This window comes from Macaca thibetana, chromosome 17, assembly GCF_024542745.1.
Source record: "Macaca thibetana thibetana isolate TM-01 chromosome 17, ASM2454274v1, whole genome shotgun sequence".
NCBI classification, from domain to species: Eukaryota; Metazoa; Chordata; class Mammalia; order Primates; family Cercopithecidae; genus Macaca; species Macaca thibetana.
In genome coordinates, this window is record NC_065594.1 from 30,486,080 (window position 1) to 30,505,442 (window position 19,363).

A 19,363-nucleotide genomic window follows, 5' to 3' on the forward strand; every position below is an offset into this window, starting at 1 on the left:
AGGTGCACCAGCCCTGCAGACCCCATGGGGAAGCAAGGGGTCTGTCTCAGCCTTCACACCCAGGGCTCCAGGACACAGCTAGGGCAGGCGGGCTCCAGCAACAGTGTGATACATGGACAAGGGCATGCAGGGGAGGGGCAAGGCACCATGCCTCTGACAATGGGAGTGGTTAGAGTCTGCATGACGTCGGAGGATAAGAATCAGAGACACCAAAAACCACTGAGAAAACCAACAGAGACAGATTCCCTGGTAGAGGCATAGGAGGAGACACCTCTCCCACCAACGGGGCAGGAGTGGGAGGTGCCACGGAGGACGCTAGCTGTGTAGGCTGAGGGACAGGGAACTGGAGGGTTTCCATCTGAACGCTTCTCCTTCCAGCAGTCCGAAGCGAGACCACAGGCTAACAGAAAATGTGGTGGGACCAGGGAGAGATTTTAGGAATATGAAGGAGGGCTGAAATAACCATCGCCTAGAATATAAAAAAGAAGCTAACCCCAAGAAGCCTTAATTAGCAAAAATTTCCATATTATTAAATATGCATTAAGAGTTAGTGTGTATAAAGGTTAAGAAAATGGACTCTGGATCCACCAGCCTGGGTTACATCTCAATTCCATTAATGAATACCTGTGCGACCTTGGGCCAGTTGCTTAGCCTCTCTGAACCTCAGTTTCCTTATCTGTAAATTAAGAGTATTAATAGTACCTTCCTCAGAAAGTTTCCATCTTTGGTTAGATTAAATACAAACAGATTAGAATAGAGTCTAGCAAATAATAAATGCAACAAGAGTTTCCAGGAATAATAATAATTATTATTTTTAATATCAGGCAACCTTATGAGGACGATAAATTTCTCCTTCAATTTTTATTCTTTAGCAAGTTGAAGTCCTTATCCCTCCGCCTGTCTGAATCTGTATCTTACTAGGAAGGCCTAGTTCATACTCTATGTTCTCTGTGAAGTTTCCCTTGACCACCACTAGCCTTCCTCTTCTTAATTCCTGGAATACTAATCATCTACACCTCCCATGTGCCATTTGACACACACACACCGCCTACAAATCTTGTTTTATAGTTCAATGCCTTGCTTTTGTAACTGGATTGAGAGGGGGGATCTTACTGTGTCTCTGCCCACACTGACAAGGTCTACTGCAATGTCAATACAACATGGGCATCTGACGCAGCTCATACAGGTTGATAGATACCAACCCCAAAGACGTTTGATAACATAACCCACCTGACGATTAAATTGTCCTCACCAAGGGTCACAACGGTGGCTTCTGTGGCTTGGAGAGACATGAGTTTGGCCAGGGCTTCTGAGGTTTTGCTCTAGGAAATAACCAGAATGTGAAATGAGAGCTATTGAAAGCAGACCTGTCCAAACCCAGCCTGAGAGTCACAAGCGTGGTGTTAGAGACAGCTGGTGTGAGAGAAACAGTCTTACAGCACGATAAAAGATTCTGCAGGTGGGCATTACTTGCCATCCACCACCCATGGCCACGCGTGTCACTTCCACACTGATGTACAGTGCCCGTGCCACCAAGGTCTGGGAATTACATTTCAGCCTGGAAACAAACAGTCTTCCCACTGACCATTTTTTTTGCGGTTCAATCTAATTTCTTTTAGGGCCTGAGTTCCATTCTCTTATAAGATACGTTTCAGTGTTGGGGACAATGGAGGGTGTTAAAAATGGCATGACCTTGAGGAGGATGTAGGGATTTCTAGACCAACTATATACTCAGTTGTGCACTAAGAGACAATGTAGGCTCTGACCTGAAGGTCAGGGTTCTTTAGTTTACACAATACACCTGAACGATGGTTTTAATAATTAACCAGATTAGCTGGGATTTCAGAAGTAGTAACCAATCTGGAGATTAGTGACTAGAGCACCTTAATTATATGGAGGTTTCTTATTTCTTTAAGTATGTCTCTATACTGTGTATAATTAGTAATTCTAAACATGGTGTTCAGAAGAAGTGAGATTTGTTTACTGAAGCGGCAGCTCTTTTCTGAACCCGAAGCTGCTGTTACCTTTGCCAAGTGTTCTAGCCACCGCCCCAGGGCAATGAACACGAAGAGCATGGGGGGCGTGTCGAAGAATGTCACAGGGCTCCTCTCCGCCTTCTCAGCCACAGCAACCACCAGGATGACCAGAGAATAGACGTAAGCAATGCTCGTGGCCAGGACGATGAGCACGTCCATGTTGGCTGACCTGTGTCTCAGAGATTTGTAGGCCTGAACGTAGAAGTACCACCCGCCGAGGACCTGAAAGACAAGGACAGTGAAGGCTGCCAGCACGTAGGGAGGAGAGTTCAAGGAGCGACACAGGGCTGAGTGCCCTTGGGATGGCAAAGCCTCTAGCTTTGTGCACAGTCTTGACATTACTTCTTCCTCTGTGATGTGCGTTTATGAAATATACTTTCCCATTCAGAGGACTACTGTCCACAGGAATGGATGACCAAGAGCATGTGAGACCCTGAAAGCCCAGTGCATACAACACAAATGTCTGCTAATAAGAGAATGGTGAAACATTGGGGGGAAAAAATCACGACTCATTTATAGTGTACACAGTACAAGGCATTCCACTCCCTAAAGAGAATGGGCTCTATCTATAAGCCACTGGCATAAAAGATGTCTAATACATGGTTAAGTGAAAAAGCCAGTTGCACATCAGTCTATCTCATATGATCCCATTTCAGTTAAAAAAGTCTGTATCTGTATTACATGAACATACACATACACATACACACAAGTGTGCATTTTCTCAATATAAAGATTTGGAGAGATTCATGCCCAAATGCCCAACTATTAATATTACCATAGCAACACTGGGGAATGAGATTGGGCGGGAGGCAGAATGTGATTAGTGAAAGGACATCTTCCCCTTTTCTTCTTATACTTCAGTATGGTTTGACTTGTTAATAATAGTGTACATTACACTTATAATCAAACAAAATATAGAAAACCACAAATTCAGGTGGGGGGCAGTGGCTCACACCCGTCATCTCAGTGCTTTGGGAGACTGAGGCTGGAGGACTGCTGGAGGCCAGGAGTTTGAGACCAACCTGGGCACATAGCAAGATCCTGTCTAGCCAGGCATGGTGGCAGGCGCCTGTGGTCCTAGCTACTCAGGAGGCTGAGGTGGGAGGATTGCTTGAGCCCAGAAGTTCAAGACTACAGTGAGCAATGATCATATCACTGAACTCCAGCCTGGGTGACAGGGTGAGATTCTCTTGAAAAAAAAAAAAATCCAGCCTACCAATGCTTGCCCCCAAATAGCCCCTGAACATTCCAATATTAGGACAGGGATTTAGTTTTATATTCCAAAATATATGCATAGAGGCACACTTCCCACCAGACACACAGCTAGTTCCTTAATATCACCACCAAAGCAGATGTTTCATGTCTTTCTCTTTAAATTATAACCTCCTCAAAGATTAAGGACCATATCTCCACCTTTTAAGATAGACACTCAAGAGCAGCATGGGCTCAAGGGTGATCCAGTTGTTGCTTCCAATAACAAATGTAAATTAACCTAAACAATATGCAAATTGGAGACAGAGTTCACCACACCTTGCAGCAAGGAGGTTGCTATTCCAAGGACAGTTCTGATCACTTGAAATCAACTGAAATTGACAGTGAAACCAGGCCCTTAGTAGTCCCCCACATTGGAGGGTCCCCAAGCCCCACCTACTAGTCATGAGAGAGAAAAAAAGCAGCAACTGCCTGGGTGGGGCATGAAAGCTGCAATAAAGTGCCATTTAAACCAAGCTAAAGGGCTATGTTTGTGCTTAGCAGGCAGAACATCTGAGGGCCACACACAACATGGAGGGGAGAGGTCTGCCCACCTTTCTAATACATACCTGGACAAAGGTGCACAAGATAAAGAAGATGAGATTTAGAATGGACAGTCCTGGAATGATGTTGCGGTCCAGGACCATAGACTGGTGGGGCTGGTTGCTGGGTATCAGCATATAGATCATTAAAGCCATGACAGGGATGCCAAACACCAGGCTGCACAGGAAAGACTTCTTCCACCTGGAAAACAAATGCAGCAACACAGATATATCAGACACTGCTTGTCACCTGGGTTACAAGCCACTCCCCTCCTGAGGACTCAGTTTAAGACCTGCCTTTGTCACATGCCTGGAACAGACCAAGGGTTAAAATGAAAGTAAGACCCTCTCTTTCTGACACTGGCCATCTGAGGGAGCATCTAGAGGTCTAAACATCACTACAAGGAGGTTCCAGAGATGTTGAGGCCCAGCCCCTGCCTTCATACACCGTGGTTACCTTCAATTTATGGGTGAGGCAACTGAGGCCCCAAAGCTGAGAATCTAGCCCCAAAGAAGACTACCATCCTCGGCCTTTGGTTGCCTTAGCTCTCTTTTCAAAGTGCAATCTTATACAGACCCCCAAAGAAAAAACAGATAAAAGCAGTCTTTTATTGATATAAACTTATATATTCAATTTTTAAACAATTATTTAAAATAGAGTCCATGAGAACAGTGACCACTGGCTGTCTCAATGAACACCATAGTTTGGAATCGGGGGTCATGGCCAACAGCTGTGGTCTCATGTTAGCTGCAGCATCCATGAAATTCCAACTGAGTGGTTGTGGAACCTCAAATGCACCTAAAACATGACATGAAAACCACCGGCCTGTGAGGCTGAAGTCTTAGGCTGTTGGACTGCTACTCAAGAACCAGACCACCAACTGGCTGTCCAGATGCCTCTCCTGTCAGCTCCTCCTGTGCCCCGGGCATGCCTACTGAACCAAGCCACAGCAGTCCCCGAGGGTACCCCCGACCAATTTGTCCAGTCAAGCAAACTTCCACTCATTCTTTGAGGCTCAGATCTTATGTCCCCTGCTTGGAGTTTTCCTAGACCTTCCAGAATCTGCCAGCGCCACTGATTTCATTGCTCACTCACTCTTTCTCAGCCAGACTATGGGCCCCTCCAAGACAGGGAAGATATTTATCCCTGCACCTAGCACATTGCCCTGAACACAACAGCAGCCTTTATGGTGCTGAATGAGTAAGTGGCCATCTGAAACAATGAATGATCTCAGGTCTTCCGCTCCTGGGCCATTTTCTTTCCACTCAGCCATTATGCCTGTCCTCAAATTCTAGTTCTAGAACCCATGCAAATAAAGTCTGAAAACAATACCAAAGGAAAAAAATCTACACTCTCTCCCTCCCTCCCAACTTAAGTGCTGTCCAATCTGTTAGCCAAAGGTAGCTAAATTGAAATTCCTTAAAAATTAAAAATTAATTTCCACAGTCACACTAGCTGCATTTGAAGTGCTCACTAGCTCCATGTGACTAGCGGCTATCACACCGGGCAGTGCAGACACAGAACACTGCCATCATTCCAGAACTTCTTTCGGACAGCACTGTTTTAGAGGGTTCATATTACAAGGGTAAAGGCAGCTAATCCAGGAGGAAGGCACCATGGGAAGACAGGACCAGCAGGCAGAGTTGGGCCCAGGTAGAAGACGGCACTTAGATGAGAGCTAGAGTTTATATTTTGTGTTCTACCTACTGCTTTATTTCCATCTTGTGGTCCAAGTGATGAGCGTTGGGGATTCTCTGGGCCAGGGAAGCATGAAAGCCAATTTCCTTGTCATTAAAAAGAGAGGGGTGGGGGAAAAGGAGGAAGGTACTTGGTTAAAACATGCATTGGTAGAAAGCACTTTTCAGCTTTGGAAATTAGAAAGTTAATCTAAAAGTGCCTCAGAAGACTTTGGGCTTTCTGCTCACAACTTCTTTACCCAATAGCCCTACAAACCCTGTGCAGAAGTTTAGCACTTCTGGGAAGACAGCTTCCCCCAACCCCAAAGCTGAGCAGTGCTGACTTATAATTTATACTCAGCATTTCTGAGCGAAGGAATCCCAAATACCTAATGGCCAGAAACCTTCATTCCATGTATGAGGAAACAGAAGGTTGGAGAGGATAAATACCTTGCCCAAAACCCCAGCCTTCTCAGAAGAGCTGGACCCAGAGCTCCAGCCTCCAGCTTCCAGCCCAGGCTTCTTGCCACTGTGGCAGAACTTGGCTTCTTCAGCAACTGGAAGCACAGCTTCCGCTGTGCCCCAACAGAGTCTACACCGCAATCTTGTGCTTTGCTCACAGTTTAACTCAAGCGCTTTGTTACCACATTCATCTGACCACTATATCTCTGATACTCTTTATGAATAACACACAGGAAAAAGTGCCAGGAATGCTCTTGTCTGGCAGCACAATTAAGAGAAGGGCCCCAGAACTCTGGTGCTGCGACTTTTACACAAAAATTAAAAGTTGGGGTGGGAGAAAGAGCAGCTGAGACTCTCTAAAGACAAATCCTTTTACAACTAATACCAGCCTAATCATATTAGGGAAAAAATGGCCCAGAGATGCAAGAATGGAGAACAGACATTAGCAATATTCCCCAAATAAGGTCAGCATGGATGCCGCACTACACTTACCAGGTTGGGTAGGGTAGAAGCAAGCGAGATATCAGAAATCAGAAAGGGTTGGCCAGGCGCGGTGGCTCATACTTGTAATCCCAGCATTTTGGGAGGCCAAAGCAGGTGGATCACCTGAGGTCAGGAGTTTGAGACCAGCCTGACAAACATGGCGAAACCCCGTCTCTACTAAAAATACAAAAATTAGCTGGGCGTGGTGGTGCATACCTGTAATCCCAGCTACTTGGGAGGCTGAGACAGGAGAATCACTTGAACCTGGGAGGCAGAGCTTGCAGTGAGCTGAGACCATGCCACTGCACTCCAGCCTGAGCAACAAGAGCAAAACTCTATCTCAAAAAAAAAAAAAAAAAAAAGAAAGAAAAGAAAAAAATCAGAAATGGTGACAAAGCCATGTTCAAAGGCACCACGTTGGACTCTCCTTGCTGTTGACTGCATCAGTCTGATGTCTGAGCCTCATCGATGTCATATCACTACTGTTCTTTAAGATTTGTGGTGTACTAGACTCACAAAGGCCACTAAGCTCGAAAGCACAAGACCTGGGTTTGAGCACCAGTTCTGTTGTCCGTGAGCTGGATACTGTGAGTAAAGTTACTTAACCTCTCTGAGCATCTTTCCTCAGCTGATAAAAAAGCTGTGTTGTCTGCCTTCAAGGGTGGAGCCCTGGACCATCAGCAGCAAGATCATTTCCACGTCAAAAAGCACTCCCGGGGCTGGGCACAGTGGCTCACACCTGTAATCCCACCACTTTGGGAGGCCAAGGCTGGTGAATTACCTGACGTCAGGAGTTCTAGACCAGCCTGGAAAACATGGTGAAACCCCGTCTCTACTAAAAATACAAAAATTAGCCGGGCATGGTGGCAGGCACCTGTAATCCCAGCTACCTGGGGGACCGAGGCAGGAGAATCACTTGAACCCGGGAGGCGAAGGTTGCAGCGAGGCAAGATCACGCCATCGCACTCCAGCCTGGGGGACAAGAGCAAGACTTTGTCTCAAAAAAAAAAAAAAAAAAAAAAAAAAAAAAAAAAACCAAAACAAAACAAAAACTCTCCCAGGCCAGGTGCAGTGGCTCACGCCTGTAATCCCAGAACTTTGGGAGACTAAGACGGGCAGATCACCTGAGGTCAGGAGTTTGAGACCAGCCTGGCCAACCTGGTGAAACCCCATCTCTAGTAAAAATACAAAAATTAGCCAGGCATGACGGCACATGCCTGTAGTCCCGGCTACTTGGGAGGCTGAGGTAGGAGAATTGCTTGAACCTGGGAGGCAGAGGTTGCAGTGAGCCGAAATCATGCCACTGCACTCCAGCCTGGACAACAGTGGGAGACTGTCTCAAAAAAGAAAAAAACCTCTCCCAGGCCATATAACAGACAGCATCTCTCTGTAAACACACACACACACACACACAGAGAAGAGAAAATTCAGGATACTACATTAATCCTGCTATAATAGGTTTCATTTCATAGGCAATTTTATAACATGTAGTTCCCACTAAACTTAATTTATCCTTACTAGCTGTTACAATTTAGTCTTGTTCAGTTTTGACGGCCTTAACCCATTCAGATCACCACTGATGCTCATTCTCTTATAGTCTAGTATTGTATAAACTGTAAAAAGGAAATGGCATGTCTATGGACAAACTGGGAAGGGAGTAAGAGGCAGGGCATGCATGAAAATTCTCACTGATTTTCCAAAGCAGAAGCGGCCAAGCTCTCCACCACAAGACTGGCCGACTGGCCTGGCATAGTGGCAAAATGTGGTATCATTTTTCCCAAGGCCAACATTCCTTTGCTCTACAGATACTTGGTTTGGGCACAGATCACATTTAAAAATTACAATTAGGCACTTTAACCCTATGTACAGAGTATCTTGACAATATTGATGTTTCTTAGGGAATACTTAAAATTAAAACAATAATAATAATGTCTTTTCCTCATCTTTCTCTTACCCATTCACTGATACCCTCTCTCAGATTATTTACTATTTACTTACCTTCAGCTTATTTTAAAATGACTGAGCTTATTTCCATGGGAAAAGTCAAAGAATTTTAGGTTATTTTCATTTTTTCTCAGCTATATTTTCTCATTTCTCTTCACTGACTATATATTACTGTTTTTAAAAAGGTGAGTACAATTTTTTAATGAATGACTTACCTCAATAATTTTGATAATATCCCGTGGACCGATAATTTCCGGGTCAAACTTAACAAGGGCTTTGCTGGTGGCAAGGGCAACGGAGGCATAAGTGATGCCATTCGTCCTCGTGAGTTTGGACTCTATGTTGTGGACACAGGACGCGCAGGTCATCCCTGTGATCTGCAACAAAGGATGGCAAGAATCCCACAGACCCAGGATCAAGGTGGCCTGTGAAAGACAGTCTGGGGAGTCTGGGTAACAGGCAGCCATGAGCCTTTCCCTCCTCAGCACTGCTCTCGAGACCCTGGACTACACCTCCAAACCCCGCGTGTGAGATTCTCAACGTTCCTCCAGCGGCTTCAGGGACTAAACAGTAGCTCTTTCCCAAAACAGGTACAGAAGACAGCCAACCACGAAGCAGATGGCAACAGACCAAGGCTTGACTTCCGGCTCTGATACGGATGGGTTTTTATAAGCCCCTCTCCACTGTCTGTTACCTCACTGCAAAGCCGGGATACTAATGCCTGTATGGGGAAGTGAACTTCTGTGAAACTCGCTGCACTCCTGAAATACTCTCGGTAATCCCAAGTGTTGCTGGCATGCGGTCTGCAGCTGCTGCTAGCATCCTCCCTATTTTAGAGCTCTGCTGGCTCCAAGGGTGATGATGTTAATACCTCTTATTAATAGGAGAAAAGTGGCTGATGCAGGAGATGTAATCAAAGGTGGTCCCAAGGTACAAACAGGGTGTTGACAGGTGAAGGGAAGGATGCTACCAGAAGGAGAAGCTCGAAAAAGACAAAAGGCAGGATAGCATGAGGTGTTCAGGCAAACATCAAAAGCCAGGCTTATCTGGGCACAGGATGCCCAAGGGAGAGGAAGGAAGGCTGCAGGGCTGGCTGGGTCCACAGCCTGAAGGCTTTTGAGCAGCCAGCTGAAGTGCTGCTAAGCTAGCACCTGATGTGAAGTCACTGAGGGGTAATGAGCAATGGAATGACGTGATTGGAGCTGCATGCTGAAATTCACATCGGTGATCCCAGAATAAAGAGCCAAGGGTCCCATCTGGAATTAGGGAGGAGGAAGAGGGGAGCTCATCTGTAATCAGAATACATTCAACTTGGCCCAAGACCCAAGGTAAAAATGGGAATGCAAGGACCACCAGGCAAACTTAGGAGTTTACCTGTTGGCAGGTGACTGCCAACAGAATTTTAAAAATCAAGTCTCCAAATATTTCTATGGTACTTCTCTGCTCTCTGCTTGTTTTTATAACAACAGTAATAATAAGTAGCATTTATTGTGCACTTGCAAAGTGACTGGTGCTGTCCTAGGCCTTGTGCTGCTCACACCAAACCTAAGAGGTAGGTCTCAAAACTGCAGTACTGAGAGGTTTAGGAACTTGTCCAAAGTCGCACAACCAGTGACGGGTAGAGCTGAAGCACATCCCCAGATGGGCTGGCTCCAGAATCTGCTCTGAGCCACTGCCATCTGCAGCATGAGGCGAGTCTTCTCAGACCAGGTTCAGAAGTATCCCTGCAGCGACAGGGCCAAAACTCAAACGCAGTTTTTAAAGCCTACACTGCTTGTGCCATACCATGCTGTGCGTCCTGACATGGGAAACGGAAGTCTTAAGTGTGACGTGCTATTCCTGGGATATATATTAGGCAAATATGAAGTAAATAGACAATTCACTCTTCTGAGGATCAGTGGTCAGCATTTCCTAGAAGACCAGTTAAATACAGAAGTTCACATAAAATGTGAATATGTGATGACAATGTAACTATTAATACAGCATGGTTTTTTTTAAAAAAGAACACTGCAATAAAAAAAAAAAACTGTTTAAAAGAAATGTACACCTTATGGCCGGGCGCGGTGGCTCAAGCCTGTAATCCCAGCACTTTGGGAGGCCGAGACGGGCGGATCACGAGGTCAGGAGATCGAGACCATCCTGGCGAACACAGTGAAACCCCGTCTCTACTAAAAAATACAAAAAAAAAAAAAACTAGCCGGGCGAGGTGGCGGGCGCCTGCAGTCCCAACTACTCGGGAGGCTGAGGCAGGAGAATGGCGTAAACCCGGGAGGCGGAGCTTGCAGTGAGCTGAGATCTGGCCACTGCACTCCAGCCCGAGCGACAGAGCCAGACTGCATCTCAAAAAAAAAAAAAAAAAAAAAAAAAAAAGAAATGTACACCTTTTCCAATAATCCTCTTGCTTTAGATTTTCCACATAGAAGTCTGAGCAGGCAGAGATGTCCCCATGCAGATCCCGAGGTTTGCAGCAGAGACCCTGCCCCTCTTGTTGGGCACTTCTTGTGGGGCTGACCAAAGCTGTGACGTAGCAAGTATTAGCTGTGCCCTCCAGACACACAGAGGCCCTACCAGAGCAAAGGGTTTGCTCCACAAAGAACACGGCTGCTCAGGAGCTCACGGGCCTCTGTGTCCTCAATGCTTTCCCCTCAAACATCCAGTTACCACTAATGACTGACAAAACACACAAGGAAGTAGAAACCCTCTGATGACCTGGGTAAAGCAGCATCGTTCAATTCTCTGTGAGTTATTCTAAGTCTCCCTCTGCTTACACAAAAAGAGCTATACAAAAAGTACAGAAGTGCTTTCAAACATAGCATGTTCTACGCATCAGATACACCCATTGTTTTTGATAATGTGTTGGCATGTAGACAGATGGGAAACAATACCTCCCCACCCAAAACACTGGCAACAATCACCACCTGGAACATTCCCCTCAGACTGAGTGTTGTGGAGCACTTTGGCCCTCTAGACACCCATGCACCTATCATAAGTCCTTTTCTCTTAGAACAGCACTTGCTACCACATGGACTTCCCTCTACTGCCTTGAGATAGTTGCAGGCATGCTAGTTTCTTTTTAGGCTTGAAGGACTGTGTTCATGTTCAACTCCCCCTAACCACCCAGCTCAGGGCAGTCCATCGTCTTTAATTCCTCTTTCTTCTATACTCCTGCAGCTCATCATCTCTTCCTCCTAACACCCCTAATACTCTCAGTGGGATCCTCCCCATGACTCTTTAACGTAACTGACCTTTCTCAAAATGAACAAGTCATTGTTGTCGGCTTCAAAGGAAGGTGAAACAAACAAAATACCCAACAACAACAAACCAGACATGTCCAAGATGGGGAAATTTACTAATCACAAAGATGGATGCTGTCCAAAATGCAAATTGTCAGAAGAAGCCTGTAACCCCAAAACGCACCCACCGTACTTACTGTCAGCTCAATGTTGCCATCGGAGCCTGCGGAGTCCTCCATGACTGCTGCCTCAAAGCCCAGGTCCTGGATCAACTGAGCTATCTCGAGCGGCTGAATGATCTCCGGGTCATATTTGACCTCTGCCTTTCCTGCCATCAAGGCAACCAACACGGAGAGAACACCTGGAACCATCAGGTCACGGCTGTAACACTCTGGGTGGGCAGGACCTCCAGGGTGACACATAACCTGTAACACTCTGGGTGGGCAGGACCTCCAGGGTGACGCAGGACCTCCAGGGTGACACATAACCAACAAAGTAAACATAACCGAACAAAGAAACGCATCTTCCCAGAATCCTCTAGAACAGCAGTTTTCAAACACGGCTGCACATGAGGATTGCTTGGAGAGCCTTTAACAATCACGATGTCTGGTCTCTAACCCAGACCAACCTAATCAGAGTCTCTCAGGGTAGGTGGCAGGCATCTTTATTTCTTTCTTTTTTTTTTTTTTGAGATGGAGTCTTATTCTGTCACCCAGGCTGGAGTGCACTGGCATGATCTCAGTTCACTGCAACCTCTACCTCCAGGGTTCAAGCAATTCTCCTGCCTCAGCCTTCTGAGTAGTTGGGATTACAGGCATGTGCCACCATGCCTGGCTAATTTTTGTATTTTTAGTAGAGATGGGGTTTCACCATGTTGGTCAGGCTGGTCTTGAACTCCTGACCTCGTGATCTGCCCACCTCGGCCTCCCAAGGCGTCATTTTTTTAAGAAAAGTTCCCCAGGTGATCCTAATGTAGAGGGAAGTTTGACAGCCACTATTCTAGAAGAACAATGCTTCTCAAACTTTAATGGACATATGAATCACCCAAGGACCCTGTTAAAATAGAGCTTCTGACTAGTCGGTCTAGGAGGAGGTTTGAGTTCTGCAGGTCCATCCAGCCCCAAGGTGATGCTCATGCTGCCAGCATATGGACACATTCTCACTCAGGCTTTAGAAGACACCAATGGAGTAAGTAGTGTGGTCTGCAGTTATTGACTGCTGTTACAGAAAGGATATCTTTTTTTTTTTTTTCCTCCAGACACTTTCATACAAGGAAAAAATAAAGAATTTTCAAAAGTGGTTTTCCTTACTATTTTATAGTTTCTAATGACTTTCAGGTATGAAAAAGAAATCCCACAATCTTGCTAACACTATTGTGTTAGTTTAACATGGGGAAAAAAGCCTCATGCAAATAAATGAAAGGAATGAAGTGCTTCAGAAAGGATGCCACACGGGATAAAAATGAGGATTCAAAACAGGAACAGAAACATAGGCTACAGGAGATTATAGGCTAATTTTATAAGCAGTCAGACCATGGATAACAAATGATCTCCTATTAACACCTCTATCTGCTAACAGTCACTCTAGAGCTGCAGGAAGCTATAATGCATAGTGAACAAGAGGCTGGAAAAACATATCATCTGAATTCAGGGTTGATTCTAAGGGCCAGGGAGTTCAAGTAAAAAGATACATCACTGGGGTAAGAAAAGAGAAAGTGATTCTGGTGGCAAGGTAGAGTCATGGTTAAATTTTCCAAACAAATGGGACAGAATTTTGTTGTACTTTCAAGTTTAAAAGTATTGGAAATGCATTCTGGAGGACAAAACTTTGACATTTCCACACATTTCTGTCCTGTTGTTTCTGCAAACACACTCTGGTTTACAGGAACAACAAGAAAGAATATTTGAAATTGGAACTTCTATACAAAATGCAGGTTATTTATTCATTTTATAGTAAGGGGTTGATGGGATGGGAGGGAACAAAATATGGAATAATACTAGCACAATCTAATTGAGAAGTCTATCCATAGAAGGTACCATGACCTTTAAACTGGATTTTCAATGGCTAACTTACTCAGAGATATATTTTATCTCAAACTAAATACTTCCTAAAGAACAGACTACCAGTTATACGAGGACATTAGACAAACATCTATGCTATATAATGAACTTGCTACCTGGTTATCAGGGCTACTGATAAACACAGTTGCTGGATATTCTGAAGGGAGAATATGAGGTCTATAAGCAGCATTCCTAAGTTCAAGATGGGCGTTCACCTCTTACCAGCTTCCTTCTGCAGATTCCTTTCTATGTTGGACACACAGGACGCACAGGTCATGCCTTTGATCTGTAAGAAGCACTTCTGCGGTGCCACTGCTCTGGTTGATTGTGAGGACTTTGCCCAGATGTCCGGGAGATGGTTTGTAGGGAGACTTCCAGCGTGGAGAGCCACTTCCTGCACAGATGTAGGTGTACCACCTGTAGTTTGCACCATGGAATTCCCAGCACTGTGGTTTCCAAGAGGGCTAGTAGAACAGTTTTCTAGGATAAAATGTCAGAAAATATTCAAATCAGAAGAATAAATAATATGTTTTTCAGAACAAGAGGTTTCAGGGCTCTTGGTGAGGGTTCATGGTCCCGGCTCCCACCAAGCAGCCTCAGCCCCTGGGCTCCAGTAACTACCTTGTCCCTCAGCCACCATGGACGAGGGGGCTTCCTGCTGTTGTTAATCTGTGGGGTTCTTCCCATTGCGTATTTGGATTTCCAGCTCTCTAACACCTTTGTAAATAGTTCTCTGTATTAAATCCCTCCACTGAGCTACCCTGTAACTTCACCTTAACTTTCATTTCCTTCAGGAATACCTACTGCATGTGGGGTGCTATTGAGTCCAAGGAGAAACAAATCACGCTGACCGCAAGGCTGTCCTCAAGGAGCTCCCAATCAATCGAGAACGGCTCTTCAAATACAAACTGGCACACTAATGGTTTATTCTAAATTAAAGTTGCCAGGTAAAATACAAGACATCCAGTTAAATTTGATTTTCAGACAAACAATAAATAATTTTTACTATACATATGTCATGAATATTGAGCGGGACATGTTTATACTAAAACATCATTCATTGTTTATGAAAAATTAAAATTTAAGTAGATGTCCTATATTTTTATTTGCTAAGTCTGATACCCTAAATACCTCTTGGGCTAAACATAATTCTCATAATCCTGCCCAATCAAAAAAAAAAATCACTATTCTTTTCTTTCTAGGTTTATTTAATCAAATCCAGTTATTCTGTAATATGTAGCTTAACGCTAATTTCTTTTTACCACTTCATGCTAACTTCTTTTTACCTGATTGCACGGTTGAAAGACTTTAAACATCACACAAAAACAGGCAGATGTTTACCTTATACTATATTTCTCACCTTTTGTGTACAGGATTTACTGTTCTACTGTGTTTTCCTTATTGATTTTTGTTTTAAAGAAACTCCTTCCTGAAACTTGGTACAAAAGACAAAGCACAACACAGGGCCAGGCCACTTCACACGAATGCCCGCTCCCTTCAGCAGTGGGTGTGTGCTGTGGGCACAGAGGGGAGGCAGAAAACACTCACAGCTGAGTGAACTTTTCAAGGAACAAACTTTATCTCAGTGACCACAAGAAACGATGTGGGAAACCAAAGTCCAGCCATCCCTGAGCACTGAGCTGCTGGTGGGCTTGCCTGTGCCGTCCAAGGCAGCTCTTTCTAGTGCTGGGCCCGCTGCTCCCTACAGTACTGAGCTCCAGGCAAAAGGCCGAGGAAGCCAGCCATGTCCTGGTCCAGTCCACAAGACACGCACGTGCAGGGCCCATGTCTGGGACCTAATCGGTTACAACACACCACCCACAAGCTGCCCCTCACAACATGTGCCCCTTCCCTCCTTACCTTCAGCATTTCTCTCAACCATCTCCACTCACCTATCACCCTCTTTATCCCTAATTTAAGCTACTAGTGGTCTCCACCCTTACCACCAGCCAGGCTGGGCTCCCACCTTCCCAGGGTCCTGAAGCAGCTGCCGAGGTCTCCAACGGCCTCCCCTAGTTAACCCGGGAAGATACGACTCAGACTTTGGCCTCTGCAGCTTGCATTATGTCCAGGGTGACTAGGAGACCCCTCCCCCTCCCTCTGCTTCTTTCCCATCCCACAGTCACTCTTCCTAGGTCTCTGTCATCTTCCCACACTCAATTCTGCATTTCCAGCCTGACACTCTCCCTCAAAATTCAAGGCCCTTCTATTCCACTGTCCTCCAGCATCTCAGCTAGGGGCTCATCCCAGTTACCCCTTTCCTCCATGGCCCTCCCCATTACACACCCCTCTTGGTGACGCCAAGCCTGGTGGAGCTGCCCTCCTGAATGTCTTTCAAACCCACCTCTTTCTCACCTGTCCTCCTATGTGGTCTCACTGCCTCAACGGACACTGTACCGTGACACCACACTGGTCTTCTAAAATATAATCTGACTTCGTGCTTCCTCTGATTAAAACCCATGATGGTGGCTGAGCATAGTGGCTCATGCCTGGAATCCCAGCACTTTGGGAGGCTGAGGCAGGAGGACTGCTAGAGGCTAGGAGTTCAAGACCAGCCTGGGGAACATAGCAATACCGCGTCTCTACAAAAACATAAAAATTAAAAAATGAACCAGGTGTGGTGGTGCACACCTGTAGTCCCAGCTACTCAGGAGGCTGAGGTGCGAGGATGGCCTGAGCCCAGCGGTTCAAGGCTGTGGTCACCTATGATCATGTCACTATCCTCCATCCTGGACAACAGGGCAAGACCGTGTCTCTAAAACAATTTTTTTTTAATTTTTAATTAAAAAATAAAAAAGCCTGATGCCTCCCTCACCTTTACTTCTTCTCTTATATTCATCAAATGGGGAGAGAAACATCATTGATAAATCCTTTCCTTAACTCTCATTTTTAACAGCATAGCCTCTAGGTTATGACACTAAGGTTCTGTTGTCTAGCAATAAAATATTTTGGGAAGGTGATAATAGTTCTCTTGGTAAGAAAAGGGCCTGGATGGTCCCATAGTGTTCTATTTCAGGATATAGAATCAGAATTCTCTCTAGGAAAGAAGCCCAAATCCAAGGAGTTTAGCATTCCAGTCAGCCATAGTTTGAATGTGTCCCCCAAATTTCATATACTGGAAACATAATCCTCAACGTGGCAGTGTTAAAAGGTGAGGGCTTTAAGAGGTGACCGGATCATGAGGGTTCTACCCTCATGAATGGACTAATCCACTCATGGATTAATGGGTTATCAGAAGAATGGCATCGAGGCTTTCTAAAAAGAAGAGCCACCTGAGCAACCATGTGAGCATGCTCAGCAGCCCTGCCATGTGATACCCTGTGACACCAGAGTCCCCACTGGCAGCAGGCTCTCACCAGATGTGGCCCTCAATCTTAGACTTCTCAGTAACTATAAGAAATAAATTCAGTATCTTTATAAATTACCCAAATTCAGCCATTCTGTTATAAGCAACACAAAACAGACTAATACAAAATCCCAACTATATGAAAAGCAAAATCTAGATGCTTGGAGATTGTATTTCCTCTATCTTAACAAATTTAACATGCAAGGAAAGTTTGCAGGATTTTGTTCAACTGCTGACATGCGAGGCGGGGAGCAGGGCTCACCTACGCCACCATCCAGGAGCTATTAGACACAAAGAGAAAAGGAGACAAGCTCAGGATATACCTCAAACACACATCAACTACGTACCAGAAACGACTGAAGCCTCAAATCCCATGTCTTCTATAGCAGCTCTGAGTTCTTCTGGGCTAATTACAGAGGGATTATAAAGAACTGTTCCAATCCCTTCGGCCAAAGACACCGATATTTGCTGCACCCCTTCCAGTTGGGAGATCATGCCTTCAATGGTATGGACACAGGATGCACAGGTCATGCCGGCAATGGCAATCAGAGTGGTACTGCATGTGCTCTGCACCTGGTTTCTTGGGGAGGAGCCAGGGGAATGAGAACTGGAAGACCTGTGATCTGTCCCACTCCCTTCGGCTCCATCAGGAAGAGAAACTTTAAAGTTCCCAGGTGGAAGTGCCTCGATAGCCGTCTGCAGAGCCACTGGGCTGGTACGAGAAGGGTCATACTGTACTTGGGCAGTTTTGTTCTCCAAGGACACTTGAATACTTTGAACCCCTAGGAGTTGGCCAATATTTTCTTCAATATTCAAGACGCAAGACTTACAGTGCATTCCATCTATTCTCAGTTGGAGGGTGACCACATTCCTTCCTTGGTGTCCCAAGGTCTCAGAATTATTAAAATTCTGGTTAGCAGAAGATAAAGGTCTCTTTGGGTTAGTGCTTTCTAACCGCTCAATATCAATTGGTCCCAGGCTTAAGGGAGCCACTTTGTTCTTGATGGCAGCTTCAAATCCCATGTCATTTACATGGTCCCTGAGGTCTTCAGGCTGAATGAGATAAGGCTGATAAGTGATGACAGCCTCTTGGTTGCTGAGTGAGACTTTGACTCTCACTACTCCTTGCAGTTTCCGGACCTTGCCTTCAATGGAGCCGACACAGGACTGGCAGGTCATGCCCTCCACCCGGAGCTTGACCACAGCCTCCTGGGCAGGCAAGGACCTTGAGGGCCAGGAGGCTGCCTTTCCTTCTGCAATGCTGGCCTCGAAGCCCATGTCCCCAATTTGATGGCAAACCTGTTGCAGGCTCACAACTGATGGCACATATTTCACAGTGGCACTGCCTTGTTCCAGGGAAACCTTCATGCTCACGATGCCTTTCAAACTGGAAATTCTGTCCTCAATGGACTTCACACATGACTGGCAAGTCATGCCCAAGATCCTGATTGTGCTGGTGTCCACCTGAGAAGAAGGGCCCAGGCCATCCAGACCACCTTCGTAGCCAACATTGTCAAAAGCAAAACTCTTCTTCATTGCTGGTTCCCAGGCACGGGTAGGCAAAGAAAGCTTAGATAAGATCTAAAACGAAAAGAAATAACATTTTTTATCCTTTAAATATTTTCTACAACATCCCAGCTTCTCCGGCACTGAGAAAATGGAAAACAATGCCACTGGTGTCAAAACATCCCAAGGGCAGAAGAACATAAAATACACAGAAAGCAAGCTGAAGGCATCATCTATAAAATGAAGAGCTCTGACATTCTTCTCTGACAGAAGCTAACTGTCTGTCCTCCTTAGTGAAATGTCATTCTCACACAACAGACGTGGAGGATTCTGATGGAAAGAAGGAAAGCACGACACGGTTTCACACATGGAACGCAGCACGGCCGGCCTGCAGCAGAGGCAGAGGGCACAGCGGCTCACAGTGGGAAGGCACAGGTATCCCCAAAGAGGTCCCCACCTCTGGCTGATACCTCTCCATAGAACTTAGTCCCTTCAACTCAAACTTTGGGGGTCCTGAGGAAATACAAACCCCAGAAGAGGCAACACCTTACTTCTATATCTCTTTCTAGGGGTGTCTGTCTGATTATCATAGCAGAGGTTAAATGTGCTTAACACCCTTCAGGTACACGCTCCAAATGCAGACTTTCCAGGCCCCCACGGTCGGAATCCAAAGGTGGGCCACAAGCCTGTGAAAAAGCTTTAGAGGTATGCTCCCTGGGCGAGGTTTAATGAGCACCTGTGGCTGAGCCGAGGGGCAGGAGGGGAAAGGCTGGAAGAACAGGAAGTTGAGTTTCACGAGGAACTTCATAGTTCTGCCTGTGAC

General features: G+C 45.6%; 2 protein-coding genes across 7 annotated transcripts in view; one reads left to right on the forward strand and one right to left on the reverse strand.

Annotated features, from left to right (window-relative positions):
* Nucleotides 1-19,363, forward strand: part of LOC126940470 (peptidyl-prolyl cis-trans isomerase NIMA-interacting 4-like) — a 1,058,238-nt gene that overhangs the window by 897,371 nt on the left and 141,504 nt on the right. The gene's annotated exons all lie outside the window — the stretch shown is intronic.
* The window catches only part of ATP7B (ATPase copper transporting beta), a 207,371-nt gene that overhangs the window by 148,907 nt on the left and 39,101 nt on the right, over nucleotides 1-19,363 (reverse strand). For all 6 annotated transcript variants that reach the window (XR_007720750.1, XR_007720749.1, XM_050766257.1 and 3 more), the window contains 8 exons: nucleotides 17,382-18,615; nucleotides 13,911-14,168; nucleotides 11,826-11,989; nucleotides 8,611-8,772; nucleotides 5,538-5,614; nucleotides 3,857-4,031; nucleotides 2,025-2,258; nucleotides 1,231-1,322 (listed from right to left, as the gene is read on the reverse strand). Coding sequence is in view for 4 of the 6 variants with exons in the window: in XM_050766257.1 (XP_050622214.1) it covers nucleotides 1,231-1,322; nucleotides 2,025-2,258; nucleotides 3,857-4,031; nucleotides 5,538-5,614; nucleotides 8,611-8,772; nucleotides 11,826-11,989; nucleotides 13,911-14,168; nucleotides 17,382-18,615 (2,396 nt within the window). In the remaining 2 variants the exon portion in view is untranslated. The remainder of the gene's footprint in view (nucleotides 1-1,230; nucleotides 1,323-2,024; nucleotides 2,259-3,856; nucleotides 4,032-5,537; nucleotides 5,615-8,610; nucleotides 8,773-11,825; nucleotides 11,990-13,910; nucleotides 14,169-17,381; nucleotides 18,616-19,363) is intronic.